Source organism: Mobula hypostoma, chromosome 7, assembly GCF_963921235.1.
Source record: "Mobula hypostoma chromosome 7, sMobHyp1.1, whole genome shotgun sequence".
NCBI classification, from domain to species: domain Eukaryota; kingdom Metazoa; phylum Chordata; class Chondrichthyes; order Myliobatiformes; family Myliobatidae; genus Mobula; species Mobula hypostoma.
Genome location: NC_086103.1, coordinates 160,585,201 through 160,609,497, shown reverse-complemented (window position 1 = coordinate 160,609,497; position 24,297 = coordinate 160,585,201). Strand labels below are relative to the sequence as shown.

The following is a 24,297-nucleotide window of genomic DNA, read 5'->3' as shown; positions in this document are numbered from 1 at the left end:
GCTGTACTATTCTATGTTCTATGTAGTCTCAGTTTGGAAACATATCTGGTCTCAAGACCTTTTTGGGAGTGCGTTCCAGATTACTGCTACTCTTTGAATGAAAAAGTGGAGGGCAAGATATCAGGTCACTGTAGCATTGTCCAAAATTTAGCCAGGGCAGGAATGACAAGCAGAAGCCCTATTTCATTCAAACCAGAGAAGATATTAATTCGGAGCAGGAACAGCCAGTTGGCTCCTTGGGTCTACTCAGCTACTTAAAAAGATCACCATGTATACAACTGCAACCTGAACTCTACATTCCTCTCATCGTCTTGCTTATCAAGAACTTACTGCCAGTTTAATGCTATATGGGTTGGCAAAACATTGCTTATGCTCAGTGTTTGTTCTTAGAAGTCTATAATCGTTGTACCTCTTCATGGATACGTATGTCCACCATGCCTTCGATATGAGATTCTATCTCTTGCAGGATGCGAGCCTCTTTCTCTGCCTCCTCTGCATTCTTCTTTCCCTTGTTTATCCTTTCAGCCAGCAACTTAATGTACCGCTGTGCTGCAAGTAGGCAGGGGTGGTCTGGGTGATCACTGGGGGTGTGCTTCAAGAGGTCCTGCCACACAGAAAATACCATTAGTTTACTGGTTAGATTAATCCACTGTCAGCTCTCCCACCCTTCCTGGAAACTAATTAAATATACAGGTCAGCTTTATTTTTCAGATATACCTCAAAATACACAGTAAAATGCAGCATTCGTGTCAATCGCTAACACAGCCCGAGGATGCGCTGGGGGCAGCCTACGAGTGTTCATACTTCCAGCACCAACATAGCATGCCCACAATTTACCGATCCTATTCCATACACTTTTGGAATGTGGGAGGAAACCGAAACAGTCACCAATTCCTTAAGGAATTTCTTACAGCAGCGGGAACTGAACCTCAGCCACTGCTAACGTAAAGGTGGTCGCTCCCTGGTGCAGGAAATGGAGCAAATTCCAACCCGGGCTTTGAATTCTGCGTTTACATTAGATCCTAAATTGCTGCATAAATGGTTAATACCTTCATAAGAAAATATTTCATCTGTTGTTATAGTGTGGATGTCACACACACACACACATACACACACAAAAAAAATTAGATCTTAGACCACCAATACTGCTGATAGTAATTTTGAGGCTCTTGCATCTTGTGAAATCGGTATGAATCCAACTGAGAAAATATTCCTTTCAAATTCCAGTTTGAATCAAATTTTCAATTTGATGCTCAACCTTTGCAATAGATCCAAAAGAACGAAGTCCCTGAGTCATCAGTGAGATTGTGCACAATCTAACTGAACTTCCCAGGTTAATAATGCACTTAAAACAGCTAAGACAGCAGAAACTAATTTAACCAGTAATGAAGTAAGTCAGCAGAGTATCAGCAGTATGAACAAGTAAGGCTGGAGACCGTGTCTCACAAGGCTCCCTGCTGTTTCTGAAACTACATTCTTGTTATTTAGAAACCACACTCTTACCTAAATACCAGCATCTTACTTATAATTGGTTTTCATCAAAATAAAACCCAAATTCAGGCTGAAATTATCTTTCTTAATATTGGACAAGGATGTAATGCTGAAGCTTTATAAGGCATTGGTCAGAACACACTTGGAATATTGTAAGCAGTTTTGGACCCTTTGTTTAAGAAAGGATATGCTGATATTGGAGAGGGTCCAGATGAGGTTTATGAGAATGATCTCAGGAATGAAAGGGTTAATGTATGAGGAGCATTTGATGTCCCTAGACTTGACCTCATTCGAATTTAGACGAATGGGGGTGGGTCTCATTGAAATTTATTGAAATCTGAATGGCCTAGTGCAGTGGTCCCCAACCTCCAGGCCGCGGACCGATACCGGGCCGCGAAGCATGCAGGGGTGCAGCGGTAGCCAGGACGCACCCGGCACATCTTTAAGAAAAAAGCCAAAATAAACGACCTAATTAAGTAGGTGTCGCCCAGAAGCCAGCCTTCATTAGAGGAACTGAGGTGGAGAGGGTCAATAACTTTAAATTCTTCAGCATGAAGGATCGACGTTTCTCTCTCTGAAAAGTGTCAGAAGATCTGTCCTGGGACCAGCACGTAACTGTCATTACAAAGAAAGCACGGCAGCCCCTATACTTTGTTAGAAGTTGGTGTAGATTCAACACGTCACCTCGATCCTGACAGCCCTGTCTTTTCAGCGTGTCTGGGCTGGCGTTTAAATTGACCAAACAATGGAACAGCTAAAGGCTCCAGCGCCCTGGAAAGAGAAGTGAACATCGCGTAAAGCAAGTGAAATTGGCAATCGCCTCTGATCTGGGCCAACATTTACGTGCCGGGCGGCACCTAACTAATTAGCTTGTTTATTTCGGCTTTTTTCTTAAAGATGTGCTGGGTGCGTTCTGGCTACTGCTGCACCCCTGCATGCTTTGCGGCCTGGTATCGATTCGCGGCCCAGAGGTTGGGGACCACTGGCCTAGTGGATATGGACAGCAAGTTTCCTATAGTGGTGGAGTATAGAACCAGAGGGCACAGTTTCAGAATACAAGGACAGAGAACAGAGATTAGGAAGGATTTCTTTAGGCAGAGGGCGGTGAATTTGTGGAACTCATTGCCACGGACAACTGTACAGGCATGGTGAGTGGGGATCTTTAAAGTGGAGGTTGATAAGTTTGTGATTAGTAACAGTGTAAAAGATTTCATAATGGAATGGCGGAGCACACTTAATAGGCCTAAAAGCCTAAATCTGCTCCTAAGTTTTATGATCTTTTATTGACTCATTGGGGTCAACTAATTCAGCTGTTAAGCAATCTTGGTATCCCAGACAAAGAAAGAAATGTGGTTGAGTTTTTAGGGTCGATTATTGCAGTAGGACATTGCCAGAGCACAGATAAATGACGTGCTAGATTCATCTGTGATATGTGCCAGCGTCAGCCTGCCAACTCTCCTACCCCAAGCTCACACAGGATATTTGGTAATGCACCAAAATCTTCTCCAGTTTTCTGCAACAATACAATGACTGGAAATACCTACCTCAGGAAAGTAATGGATGTTGGAGTGGTTGGGGGCAGGGGGAGGAGATTTTAAAAATGGAGGCTGGTTGATTGAAAGGATGAGAGACCATTCTGAAATCTTAATAATTGACAGTGAAACTAAAATAGGAACAAGATTTATCAAGCTCATGGATAATCACTGCGCCCTACTTGTGGCCAAGCAGGATTGTTGTCACCGATGCTGGCTTTAGTAAAAAGAATGGTGTCCATGGTTTGTATTTCAGTGATATTTTGGTTGGCGGACTACCTATTCCATGAATTTGGACAGCCTTCAAGATAAGTTCTGCAGCTGTGCAGCCTTATAAATTTCACCTGCTATTAGTGTAGTTTCATTTTCATGAAGTCCTTTTATACTGCGGTTGTAAATGAGAACAAACACTAGAATAGAGATTTATTACTCATTTGCCTGTGTGAGCTTACAGTGTCCTGAACTGTAAGATAAATTGTTTGGTTTTCTGGGAAGAATATTCACAGGGCAGCTCAGTGGCCACTTAATTAGATACAGCTGTACACCTGCTCATTAATGCAAATATCTAATCAGCCGATCATAAAAGCATGCAGACATGGTCAAGAGGTTCGTTTTTTGTTCAGGACAAACTTCAGGATGGAGAAGATATGTGATCTAAGTGATTTTGACCGTTGAATGATTGTTGATGCCAGACTGGGTGGTTTGAGTATCTCAGAAACAGCCGATCTGCTGGGATTTTCATGCATGACAGTATCGAGATTTTACAGAGAATGGTATAAAAACCAAAAAATAAAATCCAGTGAATGGCAGTTCTGTGGGCAAAAACACCTTGATAATGAGAGAGGTCGAAGGAGAATGGTCATAATTGGTTCAAGTTGACAGGAAGGAGACAGTAACTCAAATAACCACTTACTATCTTGTAGGTACCTAATAAAGTGGCACTGGGTGTAGTTCTGCCAGTGTGATGGAATGAATATATCCTGAAAATAAACTGGAAAGGTTAGCCTTTGGTGAACATATCATAATTATCACATAATCAGCATGTTGCTGTTGATTGTTCTTGCTCTAATCTGACTCGATATAAAGTTCATTATTCCATACGATGCAGAAAGAGGACCATCAGGTTCATGCCAGCTCATACAGCAGTCCTATTTGCTCATTAACCTTACTTGTAACCTTTTCTACCCACATAATTCTACCATCCACCCACACTAGGACATCTTACAGAGCCCTTTTAACCTACCAATTTGCACATCTTTAGAATCAGTGAGAGACCGCACCCAACAGGACAGACAAACAACAAATGTGCAAAAAGCTACAAACTAGTACAGACAAAAAGAAAGAGAAACAGAAATAATAATAATAACAATAGTGAATAAATAAGCAATAAATATTGAGAACATTAGATGAAGAGTCCTTGGGAGGTTCTGGGAACAGTTCAGTGTTGGAGTGAGTGAAATTCAGTGACTTTATTCCCTCTGGTTCAACAGTCTGTTGATTGAGGGGTAATAACGGTTCCTGAACCTGGTGGTGTGGGTCCTGAGGCTCCTGTACCGTCTTCCTGATGGCAGCAACAAGATAGTACAGCCTGGATGGTGGGGGTCCTTGATGATGGATGTCCATAGCTCTCTGCAGATTCTATGGTCTTGGGCAGAGCAGTTGCCATAGCAAGCTAATCTGCATTTGCATAGGATGCTTTCTACAGTCCTTCTTTAAAACTGGTAAAGCTCAAAGGGGACATGCCAAATTTCCTTAAGACTCACGCGGACTTGGAGGCACTATTGTGCTTTCTTGGCCATGGTTAGACTAGGTACAGTGATGGAAACCATCTGCATGTACAGTATATTGGCTGGCAGTGTTTCCCTCATAAAGGGAAAAATGCCACTGCTGGTGATGCTTCAACAGCGGTGGTACAATACTTGGGGGCATCTTGAAGACTGGAAAAATGCTAAACAATCATATACTGTATTTCCTTCTGTAAAGTCAGCACATCAAGGGAAGGATTTTTAAAACAATATTATGATATATTAATTATTAAAGATAAAAAGCTTAATTAACTTTCTGTAACTTTGTAACCTCACGAAAATGAATCTCAGGGTTGTATATGGTGACATACAGTACATTCTTTGGGGCATTCCTTTGCTTTTGTGGATGTTTGTGAAGAAAAAGAATTTCAGGAAGTATATTGTATACATTTCTCTGACATTAAATGTACCTATTGAATCTATTGATGTACTTTGAATAGATTTACTTTGAGCTTTGAATTTTAATTCATGCTGAATATAACTCACATAAAAGTAGGAAAAGTTGAAGGCTTTATGCTAATTGGTGCACACCATTCAGAACTTGCACCCGCCCCCAGTCCAGAGGGGCCTTCTATTTATTTTTACTTTGCTCAGGTTACAGGAGCAGTTTTACGCCGCCTCTCTCGCTTACAGGCCTTTAACTATGATGGTGATCTCTGAAGGAGCATGAATCAGATTGGCAGGTCGCCATAAGATTGAAATTTCTCAAAACTAAGCCCTGCGCCCCTCAGTTCTGTTTACCTTGGCTTGGGAAGTAATCCCAAAATCAACAAAACCTTGCACCCCATCTCACAATTTTACCTGAAATAAATCCCTACCCTGGGTTTCCTGTCCCCTCCCCCCCCTCCCAAGCTCACTTGCTTTTCTTGGGAAAGTAAACATTCCATGTTGTTTCTTTACAATCAGTGACAAAAGGAGATTCTAATTTGCAGGATTTGCTCCAGTTTAAACTACAGCATGTAGCGAGGAAGTGGGAAATGCCTCTCCTTTGGAAGCAGGAATTCTGTCATCAACCCTTCCTGAAACAATATTGATTATCTATGTTAGAGACGGCAATGGTTCCCATCCGGAAAAGTGTATTAAATGTAAAAGGAGATTAAGTGCTTAAAATATTTTGTAATCAGCAATGTAATAAAAAAACATTAATGCTTGTAGGAACAACCAGGTCACTGAAGGAAATATTTATTAAGGACATTACATCAAAAATTTATTGCACTTAATATTTAGGCACAGTGAATAAAATAAAACAGTTATCCGTAAGCTTTCATATCCTTTTTATTTTTTTTAATGACTTCTCTCCACACATCAGATTCAAGACATTCCATTTGCTATATTAACAAGGGCAAGTTCTCTGTGTTAAATGATCTACCTCCATGGTGGCCACAATTCAGGAAAAGTTCAGGTCAAATGGAATCTTACTAAAACACTCAACACCGGAGCCAAGAGTAGGAATTAATTAAGGCGGCAGTGAGCAGAATGAATGTTCCACATCACTCTGTAAATAGTCTGCACAATTAGTCACCTGAAACTTCATTGGCTGAGCACTGAACTGTGCAATTAGTGTCTTGAAATTTATATACGGAAAATATGGCTGTAAGACTATGCCAAGTATCATGTATAATAAGACAGCTAATTAATTTGGGAATATGTGGGAGAGAGTTTCCTCACTCGTTGGTTAGTCATGATGAAGTAGCTTCTCCTTTATCGCTCAGTGGTGATTCTTTGGATACACCTCCCCCATTACAATCCCAGCACCATCTCAGCACTAAATTAATGCCTTCTCCTCATTGTTGGATTAGAAATCTGACCAATTATTTTCAGAAAACCTTCTCTGAATCGATTCTTATTACACTAAAAAGGAACTCACTTCAAAAAGTTAACTTGGAAGGTGAAGTCTCCACAACGTTCAAACAAATGAAGCTTTCCTGAGTTAATGAGCCTCCATCCCCATGTTTCTCCATAATGAATACGTTTATAAGCATTACAGTTTTGTGATGTTTTAAAAGCCTTCTCATGCCCCTTTCTCACATTCATTAACAGCTTCCTACTCAGCAACAGAAGGACCAAAGAGTTGATTGTGGACTTGTGAAAGGGAAGTCGGGAGAATGTCCACCAGTCCTCACTGAGAGTTCAGTAGTGGAAAAAGTAGGCAGCTTCAAGTTCCTGGACATCAACATATTGGAAGATATATCCTGGACCCAACACATTGATGCCATCATGAAGGCACACTGGCAGCTCTACTTCACTTGGAGTTTGAAGAGGTTTAGAGTGCCACTGAAGATTTTTACTAATTTCTATACATGTATTGTGGAGAGCATTCTGACTGGTTGCCTCACCACTTGGGATGGAGGCTCCTATGCACATGATTGAAAGGGACTGTAGAGTTCGAGATGTGTCCAACTCCATCATGGGCACAAGCCTCCTCACCATTGAGGATACATTCAAGAGGCAGTCCATGACGAAGGCAACATCCATCACTAGGTGCCCTCATCATCCAGGTCATGCAATCTTCTCATTATAAACAGTGGGGAAGAGCTACAAGAGCATAAAGAGCCATACCCAATTATTCAGGAACAACTTCTGCCTCTCTGCCATCAGTTTTCTGAACAGTCCATGAACCCATGAATATTACTTCATTATTCTTTTTTTTGCACTATTAATTTATTTTGTGTTATAGTTTAATGTGTTTGCTTTGTACTGCTGCCACAAAACAAATTTCATATCATATAATCAGTGATAATAAATCTGATTCTGATATAATTATTATTTATCATATCAACCATTTCCTCAAGCAACTAAGAGTGTAGCCTGAAGAATCCTCTGCTGAAACATCTCTGCTTTACCTCGTCCTCTTTGATCCGGAGTCACTCTCAAAGGATTTGGATGCAACAAAGGAACTGGGATAGGGGTAGAACCTTAGTTCCTTCACAACCCACCGTCTTTACATCCGTACTTAGTTACAGAACAACCACCTTACACCCACTAACATTTTGTACGTTTTGGTGATCTCTGTAAAATGATTGTCAATATTCGATTGGTCACCATACCAAAAATTTCCCCTTGCAAAATATTAACGATTGGCTCAGCTAAATCACAGCAAGTTACACAAATGGAGGAATTCTGCAGATAAATTTTTAAAAAATTGAATCCAGGACAACATTTTCAAAATGCTACCACACAATTTCTATACTCACTCCAGTGTGAGAAAAAAGATCCAATACACTAGATAGAAATGGGCACCGAAGGCTATTTAGCCTATTGCAGCCTCTTCATTCAGAAAGATACTCAATCCATTTATCACATCATCCATCTGCTTCTCTCCAATTGCTGCTCTTATGCTGGCCTCTTCGAGGCTAAATTTAATTGCTTAACCCTTGGCAGACAACTCTGAAAGCAAAGAACTCCAGAACTCCCTCTCAAAACCTCTCTCCATTTCTACCATTTTAAGGCACTCCTTAAAGTCTACAGCTTTAACCAGGCTTTTGATCATCTGCTCTGGTTTGACTCAAAATTAATTGTTTTGCTTGGTCTTGTTCCTGTGAAGCCATTTTTATCATCTGGACAGCTTTGCCGTGCTAAAGGCGCTGGATAACTGAGAGATGGTGTGTTTTAAAATGATTCAGGGTATTTTGCCTCCATAACTCCAGTCCACATTTTAATCATTCTTCAGATGAAAAAGTACATGACATTTGATCTTCTCGGAGTTAGAGTGATTCCTTTGGCATGGTGTTATGGTTTAGTTCAAAACAACTCTTGAGATTCTACCTTTTCCATAGCAGAGTTACTGCTGCCTCTGCCAAAAGCCTAAAATACTTCCAACCTTCCCGAATAACTCACTGCCATGTTGCTAAGGATCAGGTATAGGGTTGTTCCCCAGTATAAGTGTAGGGTTTCAATTTCTCTCATATTCCTTATTGATGCCCTATAATGCCAACAATGTGATCCAATGCAGCAGCATAGGCAGTGCATTCTGTGATCAGAATTTTATTAAAACAAGCCTTGCAATCAATATCAGTAACACCAAGGAATTGATTGTGGACTTCCAGAAGGAGAAGTCAGGAGAAGTCAGGAGAACCCACGCCAGTCTTTATTGAGGGGTCAGCAGGGGAAAGGGTGAGCAGCTTCAGGTTCCTTGGTGTCAACATCTCTGAAGGTCTATGGTACTGTGCTTGAGTCTTAGGCACATATATACAGCTAGGATGCCTAAGACTTCTGTACAGTACCGTAGCAATTTCATACATTGCACTGCACAGCTGACGCAAAAAGAAACACATTTCATGACCCGTCAGTGATGATAAACCCGATTCTCATATGGGTCTCTATTGTGGACTGAGAGTGGGAAGGGGGCAGGGAGAGGGGATGGGAAATGGGTACGGGAGAAGTGAGAGGGCAGGAGGCACCAGTGAGATACTCTGTAATGATCAATAAACCAAATGTTCGGAACCAAATGATCTTGCCTGTTGTCGCAGGGCTGGATGTGTCACCCACGCCCCTGGCACTCGTTCTCTGCCACCTGTCCCAAGGCACTCCACCCTCGCCATTCCCAACACCCTTTGCTCCCACCATGTTTACAAACTTGCTCTCCACTCCACATTGACAAATACAGAACTGTGCAAAAGTCTCAGCAGCCGAGCTATATACATGTGCCTAACTGGGCCCAACATATTGATGCACTAATGAGGAAGGCAAACCAGCGGTTATACTGCATTAGTAGTTTGATGAAATTTGGCATGTCACTGAAAACTCTGGCTAATCTCTACAGGCGTAGCACGGCAGGCATTCTGACCGTTTGCATCACCATATGATATGGAGAGGATCAGAAAAAACTCAAGCTTCATCTCTCCCCTCCCCACCACCGAGGACACCTTCAAAAGGTGCCCCAGGAAATTGGCATCCCTCATTAAGGACCCTCACAACCGAGGACACGCCCTCTTCTCATCCCATCAGAGAGGAGGTACAGGAGAATGAAGAAAACGCCTTGTTAATGAGACAGGTCAGAGGAGAATGGCCAGACTGGTTCAAGGTGACGGGAAGCTGACAGTAACTCAAACAACCAAGCATCACAACAGCGGAGTGCAGAACAGCATCTTTGAATGCACAGACCACGAACGTAACTCAGTGACCACCTTATCAGGTACAGGGCCACTGAGCATCTGTAATAGAAGCTGCTGCCTCCCCTGCTGTGTGTTTGCTTGCACAGATCTCCCTAGTCCAGATGGGTGGAAGTCACATCGAGCTGCCCAGGTGCGGCTATGAGCGGCTGTACCATTTGCCTGGGCCCACCGACTAGGCAGCCTATCCACACCAAGCCATGTGGTGTTCAAAGCTTGCAGAGTGTCTATGTTCCCCACAAAGCAGTGTGGAAAGGGACACAGTTTACGTTTCAGATCAAGGGCCCTTCAGCAGACGGGGAAAGAAAGGAAGCAAGCAAATTACTTTCAGGTGGCGGAGCAGCTGAAGCCAGTAAGTGAAGGGTATGCCCCTGATAGGGTGAGACAGGTGACTTAATGTGGCGGTCAAGTTGATGGGGTGTCGTTGGAAATATTTTATAAGAAAGGGATGTGGTTGTGGAAGCAAGGTTTGGTCCACACCCCACCAAAAACTGGAAAGAAAAGGAGGGTGTTAGCGATGGAAGAGAACTTCAAAGTTGGCATTCCAAGAATTCAACAGTAAAGTGACTGTCATTATTGAAAGGCAAGTACATATATAAAGCCCACAAACTGCCTTTCCCCCCACCTCGTGCTCCTTATATGCTTGTAGCTTTCAGCCACTGCATAGCATTTTAACGTTTTGTTCGCTTTTTTAAAGCAAAGAACAATAAAATGAGATTTCATCATAATGATTTTTTGTTACTTAAGTCTTTGTAACATTAGGCATTCTTGTATATAATAAAGTGTATGCCCATTGATCCTTGAAGAGAGTAGGAAAGGCAGACAGGGGGATTAAGTTGGCATCTCAGATACAAGTCTGAGAAAGGAATACAAGAAAAGGAAGTTATTGCTAGAACTAAGACCCGTTAGATTACTGTGCTGGACCGCTATGTACAGCTCTAATCAGCACATGATAAAAAAGACTGCGATAGCTCTGGGGAGATTTTCCAAAGATGCTGCCAGAACTGGAGAATGTTAAAGCAAAAAAAGTACAGAAATAGAAAATACTGGAAATAATCAACAGGCCAGGCAGCATTAGTCTAGAAAGAAACAGAAACAAAAGAAACACTTTAGGCCATTGACATATAATCAGAACTGACTGGTGCTGTTGTGTGTCCTTTGGAAATCCTCCACTGACCAAACAGTCAAATGTCACAATTATAACAGTTTTTCCCCTGGGACTACAAAGAAATTTTAGAACGAAGTAATATTTTCTAGGGAATTATTTAATCTTGAGTTTTTTGACAATATAATTTCATAATATTTATTACCTTGCAGTCAATAATATTTTCAGTTGTAATTTCCCATTTGCGAAGGAGGAAACACAGCAGCTTTACAGACTAAAACTTGCTTGGAGGACAAAATACATGATTTATGGATTCTTGTAAAGAGTCCTGCCTCCCTTGATTTTTCATCTCCTTGGTGCAATGTGCACCATGATTTGCTACTTTAATAGATTTCAGATGAGGAAAATTAGCTCAAATCAATTTATTTATCCTAACCTCCTATTTCATCAATGTGATACTCCTTAATTATCATCTTCTTGCAAAATTCCTTTTCTTTTTTTCACATTTAGAGACACAGCCTGGTAACAGGCCCTTCTAGCCTAATTACACACATTTAATCAATTAACCTACTGGTCCATACATGTTCAGAACGTGAGAGGAAACCAAAGCACCCAGCGAAAAACCACGCCATCTCAGGGGGAATGTACAGACTCTTTAAAGACAGTGGTTGAATTGAGCCTGGGTTATTAGTGCTGTAATAGCATTATGCGACTGGTGCTGCCCTTTAGTTTTCCATAGTTAAAGACATATCCACTACATCTATAGCCTTCTTCCCATCTTACCCTAGTATTTACAGTCTAATTGATACAGAGCAGGTATCATTTAATCGGCAATTATTATTTGCAGACTAATCAATACAATGATGCCAGCACGTACCACCAGCTGGAGATCACAAACAAGTACCCTGCCTTATTGTTCTTTGCAAGCAGCCAGCTTCAGTGCCCGAGCTTTTGCTCCACGGAGATCATCCAGCTCAGGACAATCCAAGGGGCCACCCCTACAAGTGTGATTGTGATCACAACTCTGGAAATACAGTTTGCACCTGGTGAATCTGACTGGCGTCTAAAGGGAACAGCACAGAGGAATAGATTTTCTGTTGGCACAAGTAGTGTAAATAGCAGAGCTGCAGTTTCAGAGGCTCGGTGACTTGGATTCATTCTTGACCTCCAGTGCTGACTGCACCCTCTCTTGGAGTTTCCTCCACGTACTCTGGTTTCCTCCCACATCCTAAAAACGTGCAGATTGTTAGATTGATCCGCAAATTGCCTTCGATAAGTGGTAAAAATTTTGGGAGGTATTAATAGGAGAGGCAAGAGGTAGAATTTTGGGAGGTATTAATAAGAAAGAGTAGGATTAGTGTAAAAATGGACACTTGATGGCCAGTGTGGATTGGGTGGGCTGAAGAACTGTATCTCTACATTTCCCTGATATTCAGAATTAAACAACTGAGTTTTAATGATTACCCTGCCACCACCAAGGTCTCGACACGGGGTCAGTGTGCTGTTTACTGTGTACTGTTTATCTGTGCTGCACGCACTTTGAATTATATTTTATTATTTAGTTATGGTAATATTTTGGTTTATATGCTGTGTGTTATGTTTTGTGGGTGTACCATAGTCTAGAGGAACGTTGTTTCATTTGGTTATATATATGGACAGTCAGATGACAATAAACTTGAATTTAGTTAATACTTAATTATTTCATTTAATGCAAAATAAATGACAAAGAGAAGGATTTAAAATTTAGATTAAACAGAAAACTGCAAATAATGGATTAGTATCTGAACTTCATCCCTAATGGAGTGCTAAACACAATGAATTGTATGATAACTTCAGCACAATGTAATCTTGTCTCCGAAATTGAATCCATTGATTTCAATTAAATGAATTTTAGAGGTGGCGAGCAATGTGATTTAGTGCTATTGGAGGGGCATGAGTTTCACTGCGTGAAAAAACACAGTTCTTGGCTAAACGATTAGTTTGAGAAGGTGCTGCAGGGAAGTAGAAAGGCAGACTGCATTAAGAATGTAGCTAGAGAAAGACGGGCAGTTTCCTGATGGCTGTATTACCAGCTGAGGAATGAGACATGACCATTCCAGTCACTATAGGAAAAATCAATGCGGACACTATCCACCCTATACACTGCCTTTCTCAAAGTCTCCCTCCTGGAAATCGCTATAGGGTTACTGAAACAAAAACTTCATGTCATTGTAAAGTTTCTCCCCCCAGGCAGTTAATCTGATCAACCGCTCTTGTTAGCCCGGCACCCCACTGTACCTGTTATCTCTGTCACTACACTGCACTGTCAAACACTTTAAACTACTTTTTATAATGGTGTTTACATTGTAAATACATGCTGGTACTTATGTATCCATGCACATTTTATTCCATATCTCTAACTGTACGTTTATATACTTCTTTATTCTCTATAATGGTTGAATGTTGTGTTCTGTTGCATGCTGTGCTCTAAACTCACCACAGCAAATAGATGGACGGTGGAGAGTATCCTTACAGGTTGCACCACAGCCTGGTATGGAACCACAAATGCCAATGGACAGAAAAGCCTAAATACAGCCCAGTCCATCACAGGAAAAGCCCTCCCCACCACTGGACCCAAGCAGCGCTGCCACAAGTAAGCAGAATCCATCATCAGGGACCCCCACCACCCAGGACATGCTCTCTTCTCGCTGTTGCCACTATGATGGAGGTACGACAGCCTTGGGTCCCAACCCAGCAGGTTCAGGAGCAGTTATTGCCTTTTAACCATCGGACCTCTGAATCAGCATTCCTTTATTGTTTGGGTTTTTTTTTGTATTTGCACAGTTTGTCGTATTTTGCACATTGATTGCTTGTGTGTAGCTTTTAATTGATTCTATAATACTCCTTCGTCCTACAGTGAATGCTGGCAAGAAAACAAACCTCAGAGTAGTATATAATGATGTATATGTACTTTGGTAATAAATTTACTGAGTACTTTTGAACTTTGAATAAAGAAATCTTGCACAAGTTGGTGGCCCAATGTTGTAATGCCTAATTCTGCTTCTAATAGAATAGTTAGAAGCCTGATGACTGTGTCTTGTTTATGAATTACTTTATACAGGCATTTAACATCAATGACGTCAGGACACTGGAATCTAATGAAGGGCGTTTCACATGAAATGTTAACGCTGCTTCTCTTTCATAGATGTTGCCTGACCTGCTGAGTTTTTCCAGACTTTTAGCGACTGCAGTTTTTTATTGCCTCCTCTGGTCCCAATTATGTTATACCACTGTATTCACTTTTCCCATTGATGCCATACTTTCAGGTTTACTACTAACAGTACATTAATGTAATCACCTCCTCAACTCAACAATCCCCATCTGTTTGATACAAACAGCCCCACCTTATTGAACCGCGTGCCTGAATGATTATCTCTGTCCCCTCCCCATCACCAATGCCCAGCAACTAACCTTTACCCTGATTCATCTACTTGTTGGTCCAATTACGAATGTGCCACCTACCCTACCCAAGGATCTATTTCCCACGTCAGCTTTAATTTCTGTATACACTCTGCAGCTGCAAAGTGCCTTGACACTTTCACACCACTGAAGTGCACTACAACAAAAAGCTGCAGTCAAAAGGCTGTAATTTGCACTTTGCACTTTGGAACCTCTGGTAGTCATCAAATTTGAGCCTCCTTTCTCCTCTTTACCACTTGAAGGACATAGTTTAAGGTGAGAGGCAACCCTTTCACACAGAGGGTGATACATGTATGGAAAGCGCCGGCAGAGGAAGTGATGAGGAAATTAACAACATTTAAACGATATTTGGACAGGTATGTGGATAGGGAGGACTTAGAGGAATATGGGCCAAATTGGACTAGCTTTAATGGCCATTTTAGTCAGCATGAACAATTTGGGGTGGAAGTGCCCCTTCTATGCTGTACGACTCGATGACTGTTTAATCATAAAAAGAAGTTTCTTCCAAATAGATATTACCAGTCTTTTGAAGTCAGAAGATATCACAAACACTTGCCAACAAAGATGTCATTCTGCATTAAAGGCACCATATGAATAAAAGTAGGTGTTAACTTCTTTCAGAAACTCACTTAAGTTACGTAATAAAGTAGACTGAATGACATTCTAAAGACTATTTGAGAGGATAAATGAAAATTATAAACTGTTATACTGTTAAAATATAAACTGTTAAAATAGTCTGCACTGAAAAAATGGGCTAATATGTCAAATTCAGGACTGAAGATTGTCAACTCCAGCTGAACGATCTACACCAGAACAAGAGAAGGGCTTCTCGCAGATTTTGTGCAATGATCCATATTTCTCCAGATTGCTTTTTTTTTGCTTCTATTTTCCCCTGTATTGAAATCGCAGTATCAAATTATGTGCCAAAGATTGCCCCTCCATTTTCCTACCTCCTATAATTGCTGCAGCTGTCCCACATGCAAAACATCCAGAGAGTATTATCATCAGTTAAAATCAACACTTCAAATAGTTTAGTGATGACCAAACTTTCGCTAGCCCATGTCTCTAGGCAGCTGACGGCAATTACTCATCACTTATCTGGCTCGGCACAGCTCCACACTCAGTAACTAGCAGAGACAGTCCGGCGCTACAGGACATCAGTACTGCCATTGGAATGAACCAGGCAAAGCAATTATAGTTAATAACAGTCATAGTAATCAAAGTTAAATAAACATTGTCAACCCTGCACCATCACTAAACACCATTATCTTCATGCTCTTTAGCTTCTTGTGTATCGGAATGGTCAAAGGAGATATTTTTATACTGTCTGAATGCGGATTCATAAGAATAAGCTAACCTTCATTTATTTAGGTCTTTTCACAAGTTCAGAGCATTCCAAATTGCTTTAGAGCCAGTAAAGTACTTTCTGTTTCTGAAGTACAGTCACTTGTGCACTGCAGAAAATGCAGCAGCCAATTTGCACATGACACAGCTCCACTAGGGACGCTGAGATGTGTGACCAGATTAGCTATTTTTAGGGACAGTTGATTGAAGAATAGGTGGCACAATGGAGAGTTCTCCCTGCCTCCTTCTTTCTTTTTCCAATATTTTTATTCAATTTATTAAATTTCATATACATAAATACAGAATTCATAAGGATACTTATTAAAAATCAAAATAAGGTAGCACATAATGCACTATATATAAATAACACTGATACAATCACGGTATCCCATATTCATGATCAATCAAATAAAATAAATTGAATTATGAAATACAATAATATGGTTAATTATATTATTAAAAAATCTACACCCACTACCAAGACAAAGCCGGTTGGTTAAAAAAAACAAAGAGTACTTTACCATATAATGTTTTATAATAATAGCACAGATCTATATTTTAATAACAATAACAATTCAAAGATTTTCAAAATAGTTCAGAAAGGGTCCCCATAATGTTTGAAAATCTTGATTAGAATCAGAAATCGAACAACGAATCTTCTCTAAATTTAAACATGACATAACATCGCATAACCATTGAGCATGTGTGTGGTGGGGGGGGGGGGCAAATGTCTCCTTCACAACAATATCTCAGCCAAGCGATCAGATAGTCACAACTAGGTGTCTTGTCCATAAGAGTTCACCTCAGAGAATGTGGCACTCCCTCAATAACGCACAGGTGTATCAAACCCAGATCTAAATCCATGCTGGTATTTATGTATATTTTATTCCATATCCGTATTTTAACCTCTAACTTTATTTCATATACAATTCTTTATTTATAATTGTTGAATGTTGTTCATCTTTGTTGCATGCCATGCTCTGGCCACAATCAGAAGGTTTGTGGATTCAAGTCCCAGAACCAGGTTTACACTCAGGATGGGGCCATTGATTTGCTGAAAGCTGGAAACCCCTAACCCCACGGTATTTCTCCCAGTATCTGATACAACTTAGATTAGGAATGCCAGAATGAAAACTACAGCGATCCGTCAGGTTAGCAGAAAAGGTCATTGGCTGCAATCTACCATCACTGCAGGACTTGTATGTGTCCGTGACAAAGAAGCGGGCAGAAAAAAGTCATTGCAGACACTACCCACCCTGCAAACTACCTTTTCCAAAAGCTCTCTTCTGGATAGCACTATAGGGCTATTAAAAAAACTTCAGGCCACCTTAAAAGTTCCTTTCCCCAGTCTAATCTGATCAAACATTCAAGTAAAACCCCCCACCCCCTCTATCACCCCAACACTACACTGCACTGTAAACACTTTAATCCAATTTTATAGTGTTTTTTTTAACCTTGTAAATATATACTGATATTCACATGTTTATGCCATTTTATTCCTATCTGTATTTTAACCTCTAACTGCTTTTATATAATTTATAATTGTTGGATGCTGTTGTTTTTTGTTGCATGTCATGCCTTGATTAATCCATCATAGCAAATTCCTAATACATGTAAATTAGATTAGATTAGATTAGATTATGAAGACACGCAGTCCTCCTTTATTGTCATTTAGTAATGCATGCATTAAGAAATGATACAATATTTCCTCCGGTGTGATATCACAAAATACAGGACAGACCACGACTGAAAAAACTGACAAAACCACATAATTATAACATATAGTTACAACAGTGCAACTATACCATAACTTGATGAAGAAGTCCACGAGCACAGTAAAAAGTTCAAAGTCTCGCAAATGTCCCACACCTCACACAGACACAAATGTACTGTATATGGTGAACAAAGTTGATCCTGATCTTTAATGCTTGAAAGTAATGATTATAAAGTGGAAGATTTAAACCTCTTCTTAATTAGAATGAAGAGGTTTTTTTTAAAGAAGTAAATAAATATGCTTTTTGCATGGCTTCCTTATACGGATATAAAGTGACAGAAGAGATGAAAATTGAGTTGAAAGTGAAGTTAGCTTTGGTAGCTTAGAAAAGGGTGAGTGAGGCATTATAAGGCATTGGTCAGAATGCACTTGGAGTATTGTGAGCAATTTTGGGCCACTTATCTAAGAAAGGATGTGCTGGCATTGGAGAGGGCCCAGAGAAGGTTCAGAATCAGAATCAGGTTTATTATCACCGGCATGTGACACAAAATTTGTTAACTTAGCAGCAGCAGTTCAATGCAATACATAATCTAGTGGAGAAAATAATAATAATAAAGAAACAAGTAAATCAATTATGTTATTGAATTGATTTAAAAAACATGCAAAAACAGAAATACTATATATTAAAAAAAAGTGGGGTTAGTGTCCAAAGCTTCAATGACCATTTAGGAATCGGATGGCAGAGGGGAAAAAGCTGTTCCTGAATCACTGAGTGTGTGCCTTCAGGCTTCTGTACCTCCTACCTGACAGTAACAGTGAGAAAAGGCCATGCCCTGGGTGCTGGAAGTCCTTAATAATGGATGCTGTCTTTCTGAGACACCACTCTCTAAAGATGTCCTGGGTATTTTGTAGGCTAGCGCCCAAGATGAAGGATTTACAGCCTTCTGCAGCTTCTTTTGGTCCTGTGCAGTAGCCCTTCCATACCATACAGTGATGCAGCCTGTCAGAATGCTCTCCACGGTACAACTATAGAAGTTTCTGAGTGTATTTGTATTGCGAGAATGATGCCAGAAATGAAAAGGTTAACATACGAGCTGTGCTTGATGGCTCTGGGCTTGTATTCGCTGGAGTTCAGAAGAATGAGGGAGGATCGCATTCAAACCCATCAAATATAGAAAATCCACCTCAGAATAGAAGGATGTCCATTTAGAACAGAGCTGAGGAAGAATTTCTTTAGCCAGAGCGTAGCAAATCCGTGGAATTCATTGCCACAGATGGTTGGGAGGCCAGGTCATTGTGTATGCTTAAAGCGAAGGTTGATAGGTTCTTGATTAGTAAGGGCATGAAAGGTTACAGGGAGAAGGCAGGAGAATGGGGTTCAGGGATAACAAATCAGCCATGATGGAATGGTGGTGTGGACTCAATGGAGCAAATCACCTAATTCTGCTCTTATGCCTCATGGTCTAAAAAGCCTGTGGAGCTCAAAGTAGAAAGTATTGCAAATATTGAGAGAAATTGAAAAAAGAAAAGCTGAGCCCTTGACTGGAATCCAAATGTTCTTGTACTGGAAACTTGCCAGTGTGTGTCCTCATTGAAAGAGAGGGAAAGGAATAAATCAGATAATTATGTGCCATTTAGACAAATAGCAAAGGTTAAGTTTCTGAAGGTTGCAAGATTCAAATAAAAGGCGTGCTAATTCAAGAAATGCGGAAAAGCAGCTCTTGCTTGACAAAACTATAAAGCTCTTTGAGAGGATAATGGGGTACGTTGGGAAGAGGAAATGCAAAGAGTAAACTGGATGTTGACTCTTGGATAGTGGTTGAAACTCAACTGCAAAGGGAACTGACAATAAACTGGACTGGTCAAAGAACACTGAGGCCGTCTACAAGAAGGGTCAGAGCCGTCTCTATTTCCTGAGGAAACTGAGGTCCTTTAACATCTGCTGGACAATGCTGAGGATGTTCTACGAGTCTGTGGTGGCCAGCGCGATCATGTTTGCTGTTGTGTGCTGGGGCAGCAGGCTGAGGGTAGCAGACACCAACAGAATCAACAAACTCATTTGTAAGGCCAGTGATGTTGTGGGGATGGAACTGGTCTCTCTGACGGTAGTGTCTAAAAAGAGGATGCTGTCCAAGTTGCATGCCATCTTGGACAATGTCTCCCATCCACTACATAATGTACTGGTTGGGCACAGGAGTACATTCAGCCAGAGACTCATTCCACTGAGATGCAACACAGAGCGTCATAGGAAGTCATTCCTGCCTGTGGCCATCAAACTTTACAACTCCTTCCTTGGAGGGTCAGACACCCTGAGCCAATAGGCTGGTCCTGGACTTATTTCCTGGCATAATTTACATATTACTATTTAACTATTTATGGTTTATTACTATTTATTATTTATGGTGCAACTGTAATGAAAACCAATTTCTCCCAGGATCAATAAAGTATGACTATGACTATGACTAACTGGTTGACACACAAGTCTTTAACTCTACTGTATGCCTCAACATGTGTCTCTGATACTGTGGGCCTGTGATGCTGCTGCAAGTAAGTTTTTCATTGCGACTGTGCATAAATATAGTTGTGCACTTGACAATAAACTTGACTTGACTTGACCTGCTTTTGAAGTGAACGTGTCACCTTTCAAACAGGGTAGAAACATAGAAACATAGAGAACCAACAGAACAATACAGGCCCTTCGGTCCACAAAGCTGTGCTGAACATGTCCTTATCTTAGAACTTCCTAGGCCTACCCATAGCCTTCTATTTTTCTAAGCTCCATGTACCTATCCAGGAGTCTCTTAAAAGACCCTATCATTGTCAAATCAATACAGAACAGAGCACCATTACAAGTATGTTGTGGGCACTTGAGGGCCCGAGTTATAGGGAAAGGTACAAAAGGTTAAGATTTTATTCACTGGAATGCAGGAGAATGATGGAAGATCTTATAAAGCTATACACAATTACGAAGGGTGTTGTTAGGATGAATGCCTGTAGACTTTTTCCTCACAGGTTGGGAGAGACTAGTTCTTGGGTTTAGGGTGAATGGTGATTTATTTAATTAGAACCTGAGGGGGAACTTCTTCACTCAAAGGATGGTACAAGTGTGGAATGAGGTGCTACTGGAAGTGGTGAAAGCAGGTTCAATTGCAAACCTGCATCGGAGGTCCAATTATAATTGATGTTTATAATTACAGTGGAGAATGATTAGTTGGGTGGGGAGAAAAGAAATAAAACTTCCTAAAATGGGAAAATGAATAAAATATTGGGGGAAGTCTTGTAATGAGAATCAGTGCCTGCTATCCTTCCCTACCAGAGTGATTCTGCTGCCTCCTTCAGACACAGCTAGAAAAGGACCTTGCGAATCCAGAAGTCAAGGCCAAAGGTCAAACCTGTGATCAGTGAGTGCTGGGCCGAGGACCTGCGGTCAAACCTGTGATCAGCAAGTCCTGGGGTCTATCCCCAAAATTTGGTTAAGTCTGGAGGGCAAAGCCAAAGGTCAAAATCCAGAGGTAGAAAGCCCAAAGGTCGAAGACCAAAATTAGCAAATCTGGATTAGACCTGAAGGCCAAGTCTGTGAATCTGGACCAGGGACAGAAGGTACAAGGCCTGATGTCTGAGAATCCAGGGCTAGGGACTAGAGGCCTGGACACAACCTGTCCTGTTTTGCTTGTCTTACTGTTATTTTTGTTGCTGTAACTTGTGTTATTCTGCTGAATTTTGTAGACACGCTGTTTTGGCGCTGGAATGTGTGAAGGCTAAATCTGAATCTGAAACTCTCCTAGATCCACTATTTGTGCCTACTCAGTTGCAAAGGGGTGCTGAGGGTTGTTCCTAGTCACTTATGGCTAAGCACAGCTCCAGTGGCATATTAGTGTGCTAATGTCACCACAGTCATGGGCCGAATCAAAGGTGGTGATAAATCAACATATTGGAGGGAGACTGAAAATCTGGCTGAGTGGTGCCACAACAACAACCTAGGAGCTGAGGAGGAAATCAAAGGTCCAGCAGCAAGTCTTCATCGGAGGATCAGAGGTGGAGCGGGTTGGCATCTTTAAATTCCTCAGTGTTATCACTTCATAGGACCTGTCCTGGGCTCAGCACTCAAGTGCAATTACAAAGAAAGCATGGTAGTGCCTCTACTTCCTTCGGAGTTTTTGAAGATTCATAATGACACTCATAACTTTGACTAACCTCTGTAGATGCTGAGTGGAGAGTACATTGACTGGCTGCATCACAGCCTGGTATGGAAACACCAATGCCCTTGAATGGAAAATCCTACAAAAAGTAGTGGATATGGCCCAGTCAATCACACTGAATCGAGGGGGCGAGGTCCAGGTCCCACAGCATATTGAAGTAACTGCACTTGATGTCTGGATGACGATTTATGTGCTGGGAAAAGGTCAAGGTGTTGGGACTGATTCAGCTTGCTGCTCTGCTTTGCTCTGGTCTGTGGACAGACTCTCTTTGTGGACTTCAGTTCCAAATGCTATTTGCTTGCATTTATTGCTTACATGATTTGCTTTTTTGCCTCTGTACACTAGTCTTTCTTTCAATGAGTTCTTTTGGGTTTCTTTGTTTCATGGCTGCCTTTTAGGAGAGGAATTGCAAGGTTATCTAACCTTAACATACTTTGATAATAAATGTACTTTGAACTTTGGGTAAAGCCCTCCCCGCCATTGAGCACATCTACATGAAACTGTCGCAAAAAGCAGCATCCATCATCAGAGACTCCCATCACCCAGGTCATACTCACTGCTTCCATCAGGAAGAAGGTACAGGAGCCTCAGGACTCACACCACTAGGTTCAGGATCAGTTATTACCCCTCAACCATTAGGGTCCTGAACCAGAGGGAAAAATTTCACTCAACTTCACTCACCCAATCACTAAGCTGTTCCCACAACCTATTGACTTACTTTCAAATACTCTTCATCTCCTGTTCTCGATACTTATGGTTATTTATTATTGTTATTATTTCTTTTTTCTTTCACTCATTCGTATTTGCAGTGTTTGTTGTCTTTTGCAGACTGGTTGTTCATCCTGTTAGTTGGGTCTGTCATTGATTCTATTATGGTCATTGAATTTATTGAGTATGCCCACAAGAAACTGAATCTCGGAGATGTACATGGTGATATACATGTATTTAGATAATAAATCTGCTTTGAAAATTTGAACTTTGGTGTCATACCTAATACCTGAGGCTACTGCACATTTAGTTATTTAAATGACCCTATCTGCTTCAGCAGTAGCATGCACTGAATTTATGGAGAAGTTTATGAACCCAATCCATCTAAGGTTTAAGTCATATCTATTTCAATCCAAAAACAGAACATACATTTTGTTTGGCACTGAGAATTTACTAATACTGGTATGGACTCTGGCTGCTTTAATTTTTTGTCAAGGATACCAAAAATGCCAAATGTAGAACTTAACATGTTTTATAGTTTTTCTTTACCCATTTTTCTCTTGATTGATTCCAATCTTTCTTTCCTTCTCTTTGTTTTTCTTTCTGTAATTGGATTGACGTTGAATTTGCCCAAACAGATTCACTCTCAGTCCTTGTTCTGCTAATTTCACAGTCCCTCAGTTTGACTGGTTAAACACTTTTACTGATACTCAATCAAGATGCCTGGTTCCTCAACTTACAAAATTTAAAAGCAAACATTATTAATGATAGCCCCACTTAGATACATTGCTGAAGCAAAATCTGGGCCATTATTCTCCAAGCCACCCAGTCAAATATTGTAATTCTTGCAGTACTTAATGAAAAGGTTAGGTGAGGTCTGTTTGTATTTGTTTGGCTTTTAGCTGGTATTTCCACTTTGAAATTTTCCAGGGTGACATGGCCTGTCTTTCAAAGTTCAAAGTAAATTTATTATTGAAGTACATATACATCACTATATAATACCCTGCAATTCTAATTGTTGTTGAAAGTAGTGCGAAAACTTTGGATTTCTTCATTGTAATTAACCCTTGTCTGCACTCCATTAAAACCACTGACAAAGAGGCTTCATCAAATCCTTCAATACTCACTTACTCATTGTGACAGCCACTGTTTTCAGCTGGGAGGTGTCACCAATTACCGTTTGTCTCACTGAGTTAAGAAAAAGGCAATTCATGAATGTGTACACAATCTATTACACTAATGTTTGCAAAAACTGCTTTCAACGGTTTGACCTTGGCAATGTTGTCGCCTTGGGGACTGCATATCTACGACCCAACTTCTGGCCTGGGATTTGACATGAATGTGACATACAGACATTACATTGTAAAGACAAGATTGCTTTGTTCTGTTTCAAGCCACCGCAAGCAAATAAGAAATTACTTTGGCAAGATCATTTACAAGACTAAAAAACCCTGAAGCTTATGAGGACATATTGATATTTCTCCCCCGGAATGGAAGTGGCAGAATGAACATCCTTCTGAGAGACAGCAATGAAGATATTTACTCATATCCCTTCTATCCTTGCCCAATAGAGTTTTGCTCGGAGAGCAAAAAGATGGCTCTTCTCCATTTGTGAGGGCAGATGGTAGGAATGTCAGCGGTGACTAACACTTAATGCAATGCCAATGGCACAGCAAAATATCCTCCTTCAACGAGCAAAATAAAGGATTGCACAGGGTATCCACGGGGAATCTAACAGCTAGCAATTTAGTCAGAGGAGTTCTTTTTAAAAATAGGAAAAGAACCAGAGATTTGAAAATGCGTAGAGAGGCAGATCCAGACAGGAGGGA

The 24,297-nt window shown here is 40.8% G+C and overlaps 1 protein-coding gene across 2 annotated transcripts in view; it reads right to left on the bottom strand.

Annotated features, from left to right (window-relative positions):
* LOC134349705 (rho guanine nucleotide exchange factor 17-like) overlaps window positions 1-24,297 on the bottom strand; it is a 473,881-nt gene that overhangs the window by 86,298 nt on the left and 363,286 nt on the right. For both annotated transcript variants that reach the window (XM_063054436.1, XM_063054437.1), the window contains exon 6: window positions 410-604. In XM_063054436.1, coding sequence (XP_062910506.1) covers window positions 410-604 — 195 coding nt within the window. The remainder of the gene's footprint in view (window positions 1-409; window positions 605-24,297) is intronic.